At 42.4% G+C, this 7155-nt stretch overlaps 1 protein-coding gene across 1 annotated transcript in view; it reads left to right on the forward strand.

Moving 5' to 3' along the window:
* The window catches only part of LOC103768644 (ubiquitin carboxyl-terminal hydrolase 12-like), a gene marked incomplete at its 5' end in the record, with an annotated part of 15652 nt that extends 10977 nt beyond the window's left edge, over positions 1-4675 (forward strand). The window contains one exon of the mRNA XM_008935796.1: positions 4043-4675. Coding sequence (XP_008934044.1) covers positions 4043-4144 — 102 coding nt within the window. The remainder of the gene's footprint in view (positions 1-4042) is intronic.
* Positions 4676-7155: the final 2480 nt, after the last annotated feature.

Raw genomic sequence — 7155 nt, forward strand, 5'->3', positions numbered from 1 at the left:
CCTGTGAAGACTAATATCCAAATTACTTCTATAGCCACGTGTTTCTCATCATTATTAAGCAAACATCAAACAGCAGAACAAATATCACAGTAGAACTGCTTTCTGTGAAGATGAAGTTGGACTTTTGGCCTCTGAGATCTCACAGTTGAGATTCAGGCCTGATGCTAAGGGTCTAACCAGGTGCAGCAAAATCCTTCCTGATGTTGAAATAAAGATGATGGAGCACATTCTCCAATTTATTTTTGAAATCTTTGTTTAGCTGTGAGCATCAGGAGTGACTTTTGGTGATTTGGATGGCTTGTGACTGTGAACAGTTCTCCCAGTACTGTATTTTGTGGCTTATTTTCCTGTTGCTGTCATGGGTGAAGTACATAATTGTGTCAGCTAATTTTGGAAATAGTGTTCACTTCAGTATTTTTAAAAGCAAGTATTCACTGTCTTTTTCCACCCACGAGATAAACTTTCCATTTTTAAAGTAAAATAGAAAATAACCATCTTGGTGTTGTATGTTTGCTTTCTGTCAGTCACTTGGATGTTGTATCTCAGCTTTTAGGTCAAAACAGGGTTTCTTTTTATCTGCAGACACTGTTGGCACATCTATAAATGTGCCAAAAACGTAGTTTTTAAATGTGCACTGCCTGTTATTGGACAATAATTCAGGGAGCTGTCACCAGTAAGCTCAAATGTAGTTCCTCTCTCCTGGAGGGATGCTTTTTTTTTGGCCTTTAAATCTCTTTTCTTACTTGAATCATGACTTTTCTTTTTTCAAGTTCATCTCCTTCTACAGAGTTTATCTAAAATACTGTAAAAATAAAGCTCTTTGATCTGAAATTTCTACTTCTTGTGTTTCCCATGGTTCTCTGAGTTTTCACTGTCTGGATTAGGATTAGCAATGTAGCCCTGTTCTGTCACACTACCTCTGCCCCAGCTGCAGAGCTGGAAGCTTTAACATTCCTTTTCCTGCTAGAATATTCTCCCTGGCTGGTGGCTGCGTGTCCATCCTAGCTGCTCCTGCCTTCTACATGTGTGATGAACACAAAGCTTACCTCTCACTTCCCTCTGGCTACCACTCCTCTCTCTTTCCTCAGCCTTCTGGAACTCACCTGAATTTCTGGTGGTTCTGTGGTCAAGGAGAACAGGGTGGTGGTGGTGGCTGCTCTTCCTCTCTTGATGCTGGAAGAAGTAGCTGCAGTTTTTACTCATCTGGTCTCTCTCCCTGCTTAGTCATCAGCTCTTGAGACAGTTCTTTACTAGTGCTGCAGGCTACCCACTGAAAAAGTGAAGTCAAGCCACAAGTACTTGTGTCAGTTCCATCTGCTGCCTAAAGAGGTTGAAATGTCTGCTCTGAACTTGACCAAGTGCTGTTTTCAGGCTGCTGCTGGTTTGCCACAGGGTGACACTATGGGAAATACACTGCTCTGTGTGACATGGCAGAGCTTGGCCTCAAAAAGGGAGTGGGAAAAAATTCCCCCAAATCCCCTAAAACATGAATTCTGCCAAAGTTTCTGGGTTTCAGGGTAACCACAGGAGGCTTCTATGCTTTGGAGACTCTTGAGAACCTGAAAGCAGACTTCAAAATCTATTTTTTTTTAAAAGCTTTGGAGACAACATTGTAGGTGTGAACTGGCTACATAACAAAAGAGGTGTTAGTCAGCAGGCTTCAGAAGAATGAGTCCTGTGTACAGATACTGCAGCTGAAGAGAGCACAGGAGAAAGCTGCCCTTAAATAGAGTTAAAAAGCTTTGTTGCATTTTTGGCAAGCGATGGGAATTAATAGCTCTGAACTGTCAATAGGAAGTATTTTATCCTTATTACCCACTAAATGTCAGAAGTGGTGCAGTCATATTTATTTATCTATTTGGATTTGGTTGGAAGGCCAACTTTCAATTAAATGGAAGATAGATGATCATCAAACATCCTACAGCATATGTGGAAGGCAGCTGCATGGAATCCAGGAGGCAGATCAGTCCAAACGAGAGACTGTGCCAAGCAGAATTAATTGAGAAACCTGAGTAAATGATCTCTGGCTAATTTGACGTGTTGTCATTAGAGGAGCTAAGTGATACATCACAGTGACAATGTTTTTCTCAAACAGAGAGGGGGAAGTGTCCATCCAGGGAGTTCTCCAGATGGAGAAATGGGGGAGAACGTTTGCTTGTCTTCCCTTAAATATTTGTTCAGAGATATTTGCAGCCTTTGGTTGAATGGTAGCAAGGGAAGGGTTTGGTTTGGGGAACCAGAAGGGCTATCTGGAGATGAGCAAAAGATATTTAAGCTCAATTAGCATGAGATGAGCCTGTAGGATCCTAAAAGTACTTGTGGAACCATCAACTGGTTGTTACTCCAAAGCTACAGCTGGGTAAAACTTGGCTGTCCACAATATGTATGGTCAGCTAAGGATGGGAAGGGCAGAGTCTATAGAATCCTCTTCCAGCTCCAGTGTGTTTTCTGTGGATAGTGAAATTAAAGAAGGAAGTTTTGCCTCAATAACACTAAAAATATCTGTAGGATGAATTAATCTGTATCGAATCTGAGTCGCATTCAAAATGAGTGGTGGAAATAGACTTGATTGCATGGGAAGTTAGTTGGCACTTAAAACACATTCCAGTTGTCTGCTAAATATATTACAAGGCCTGGAGAATGTTCTTTTGCTGTTTTTCTGTTAAAATGTGTCTCTAGCAGTTCGTAGTAGACGTTATGTTAATAAATGGTGTGACAATGCAGAAGCCCTCCTCACAGTATTTCAGCTTCTCTGAAGTCCTTGAATGGAGAAGGGAATATAAACATCTGTTGGAGGGTTTTTTTCCTCCCTTTGTTTGTGTTTTTTTAACAGAAGGTGTTTAAGGAAGCTATTCAAGGGAGAATTTCTGCAGTTGATGTGTGTTCTGGAAACTTTCTGACCCTTCTTGGTCCATTTCTTTTGAGATGTGGGCACAAATTGCTCTCTGCTACTCCCTCTCGCCATCAAAGCCAGGGTTCAACCCAGAGCCTCTTGTGTTCTGAACTTTTCTGTGTTTCCTCAGCTTTATTCCTTGGGAAATAAAGGGAAACTTCAAGCTAGTCTCTGGTCCTTCACATCAAATTCAGCCTGCTTCAGCCTCTCATCTGTATCATCCTAAAATCTCATCTCTCATCCTAAAATACTAAACCACAGTGGAGTGCTGAGCACAGGGGTCACTGGAGTGTTTTATTTCAGGGTTCTGGGCTCTGTGCTTGCTCTCCACTGCCTGCAGACTCAGATTCAGTAACGTGAAGCCAATGGATCAAGACTGGAGAACTTGCTCTTCTAAAAGCCCTTTAAAATGCCCTCCAGGCCTTGCTGGCTGGAGCAGCAAATGAAAAACGGCTTTTCTGGACAGAGTTCACAACTTTTAACCATAATTAGACTGTTTAATTCTATTAATGTGGCAAATAATTGATTTCTCTTCAAACACAAACCTTGTGATATTCCAGTAGGCATCGTACCAGCAAATCCTAAGGAAGGGAAGCTCTTGTAAGACCAGATTATCATAATCAGATGAGAGCCACAGATTTCATGGTGTAATTACCAGTAGCACTTGCAGGACTTTCTGTGTAAGAGGGTCACAAGAACATTAAAATCAGGACCTATTTTAGCTGAATATTAAATCAGCTCAGGATGGTCCTTCTGTGCTTCCAGCCTTACAGAAATCTGCTCTGCCAGTCAGTGGCTGCCTTTTAAATTTCCTCTGCAAACCTGTGGTCAGGAAATGCAACACCAGGCTGAAGGAGAAAGCAAACAGCAAAATGGCATGTACTCTTTCAAGGAGACATTTCCATGGATCCTTTCTTTATAATCCAGCTGAGGAGAGATCTGTTCCTTCATCTTGATTTCCTCTCTGGTTTTTTTTTTAATAGTGAATAAGGTATTAAGTGGGAAAAAATATTTTGTTTGGATTCAGTGATATTGAAATATTTCTGTTTTGATGCTTTCCAGCATCACCTCCAAGAACTGATGTTTGGGAAGGGGATTCTTAGGGTGGTGTTTTGACTGAGGCTAATTATCATTCTCCTTCATTTTCAGAAAATTGATGCCCAGGCCATTGAAGAATTCTATGGGTTAACATCAGACATTTCCAAAAACTCAGAATCTGGATATATCCTCTTCTACCAGTCCAGAGACTAAGACAAAAAGATACACGTATACAAATTTAAAATAAAGGGATCAAGAAATGTCCAAATGGAACATATTGTTGAGAGCAGAAGCAGCTCCTCGTGGTTGCTGTAGGACCAGGCCAGCCCCAGCAGGGCTGGTGAAGCTTCTCTCTGCCACTTCATGGAGGATTAGTGCTGACTGCCCTAAGGAGAGGAGCTTTCCTTCCAGTTTTCTTTCTGGGCTTTTGGGTTTTTTTTTAACGTGCTATCTTCCAAAATCTGCATTACCTCTACTTGAAACCTGGCTGCTTATTTTATTCATGGACTGAAGAAGAGATTTAAAAGTAGCATTGTAGAATTTTTTACCACACAACGTTGGCCTGAGGCTGTACCTTGGTTTCTACCATCGTCGTTTTTCTGTATTTTAGCAGAATGATTTCAATATTCAGTGTCAGCTGAAGGCATATTTTAGGATATGAACAGCAGCTGGTTGCTGGATATTTTTGGTGACTCAGACTTGAGAAGCAGTACAAAGCTAAGACATATTGGAAATGTCAAGTCTGTAATTTTTATGAAAAAAAGAAACAAAACAGACAAAAACCCCTCTCTCTGCAGCATTGTGAAACTGCCCCTTCTGCATTACCTTGGGTGCAGATAACACTAACAGCACTGCTTCTTTTTATATGTGTTTGTTCCTCTTCTGAAGGTCTAGAACTTTATCCACGTTCAGGCAACTGTGTTTTTTTTCTTTCAAAGCAGAATTTTTGCCTCGAAGCCACACTGCTGCAGCTTGAAGGGGGGGAGCAGGGCAGCTGCAGCTTGAAGGGGGGGAGCAGGGCAGCAGTTCCCTTCTGAAGAATATCTCTGGCAACCAGTTGCAGTAGAAAGTGTGAAGTTGCAGCATTCTGGGAGCGACTGCATAAACCAAAAGTGCCCTCATTGAACCAGGATCTGTTCTGCATTTCCTTCACCAGGCAGCCAGCTGATGCAGCGAGTGGTTGGGATCTATGCTAATACACAGAAACAGCACTAATTGGGAAGGGTTAACGAACAGAAGTGCTACTTATCTAACTAATCCACTCATTCTTAGCCTTCAAGATAAGGAAGGAAAAATAAGAAGGAAAGGTAGGAAGGCAAACCCACCCACCCACCCAGATACTGCCTTGCTGAGCGTTCCTCCTCGCCTGCCCTATCGACCTGGGAGTCGTAACACCCCCTGACAATGCTTCTGATTGTTTTACCTCCATAGGCCTTGCTTACCAGGGGAAATTTAGTCTTTTGAAGACTGAAATTAAGTAATGATCCGTTCCATGTGTGTACGTGTTACAATCTCAAGGATAACTAGCAAGAGAAGAGTGAGGGAGTTTGTCAGAAAGCTCAGAAAATCCTCTGTCATTTTCCTGTTGAAGTCCTGTTGCTGTGCCAAAGTTTGTCCCAGCTGGCTCTGAGTGGAAACAAGTCTTTCCCTGTCTTCATCTCCATGGGTGACAGGAGAGCTGTCCTCTGTGTGGCTGTTCCCAGCACAGCCCTTCATGGTGTGTACCAGTGATTGTTGTTCTCGAGGACGTTTCACTTATGCAATTCTGTGGCTCCTACAGGATTTTAAACATTTTACCAAAATCTTGTCCTCAGGAAAAACAGCGTTTCACAAACTGTTCCTTGTTGGTGGCTGTAGGTGTCTGTTTCTTCTTGTCATGGCCAGAAACACCACGTTAGCAATTAACTCCTGTCTTCAACATGCAAATTAATCATTACCAGTGTATTCCAACTTGGGTGCAGGTTCCGTTCTCCCAGCACATCTCTTCCAGAAGATAAACCACAGCCATTGGGGTTTTTTAATTATTTTTTATTCTACAGAGTACTGTCATTTGAAGAGACCTAATCAACAGCAGCAAAACCTTCTTGTCCTCTTGTTCCTATTGTGTGGAAATTGTTCCTGGCTAAGAGTCTTCTCCCCTCGTTCCCACACAAGCTGTGAGTCCTCTCCTGGTGTCGCTACCAGCAGACTGTCACCACCAAGTCTTGCAAAAAAAAAATGACAAAAAAAGAGCACTGAATTAAAAATAATCTAAACCATAAATAGGAGAATTAATGTAGTACACTAGACATGTATTTTGTATATCTGGTGAGACATTTTTACAAAGAAAATACCTGACTGAGAGATAATATTGAAAGATATATACTATAGATTAAAAACTGTTAAAAGTGCACTTTTGCTACAGATTTATAAGGAGACTAAAAGGAATTAAATTGGAAGAGAAGGGTGTGATGTTGCTTCTGTATAATAAATGATGACCCCACCTGTCTCCAATAAAGGTCGTGTATGATCAAAAGCACCAAAACAGCCCAAATGCTTCTCCTTGAACTTCACTCTGAGGCAGAAACAAAAGCCCTTGGTCCTCTGCTTCTCCCTCCACGCTGGCTGAGGGATTCTGACCCCACATCTGTGAGCCATACATGGTTTAAACCAAGAGAAATGAACAGTCTGGTGCCATGGATTGTAATTGATGTGCTGGTAAACCAAGGAGAGGTTACCCAGGGCCTTTTCCCCCCACACCCCTCTCACCTCTGGTGTCCCTTCATCCCTTTGTGGTCCCCTCCTCCTCTTCCCCGTGGTTTCCTTTCCCCTCCTCCCTCTCTCTCCCCTTGCTGTTGGACTCCCTAAGACTTTGTTGCAAATATTATCTGACTGATCTGGAACAGAGACATGGAAAAGCAAAAATAGTAGCATATCCTTGGAGCTCTTTGGGTTCATTGTGGGACAGGGCTTCATTTCTCTGTGCTTCACTGGAGCTCCCTTTGATGTGGGGCAAATCTGATCAAAGGCTGCTCCCCTGAGCAGGAGATCACGGGACTAGGTCAGGACAGGATAGAAGGAGGCAAACGAGACTGGGAAACAGCAGCTGCTCTGCCAAAACACATTTTAAACCCAAAATGCTGCCTGGTCCTTGCCCTGCTGGGGCCCACTTCAGCCATGAATACGTGGAGCTAATTTTAACTCTGCCAAATGTGAGTGTGACTTTCAGTCTCTTTGGGAAGAGC

The sequence above is a fragment of the Merops nubicus genome, unplaced genomic scaffold (genome assembly GCF_000691845.1).
Source record: "Merops nubicus isolate BGI_N331 unplaced genomic scaffold, ASM69184v1 scaffold18092, whole genome shotgun sequence".
NCBI lineage: Eukaryota > Metazoa > Chordata > Aves > Coraciiformes > Meropidae > Merops > Merops nubicus.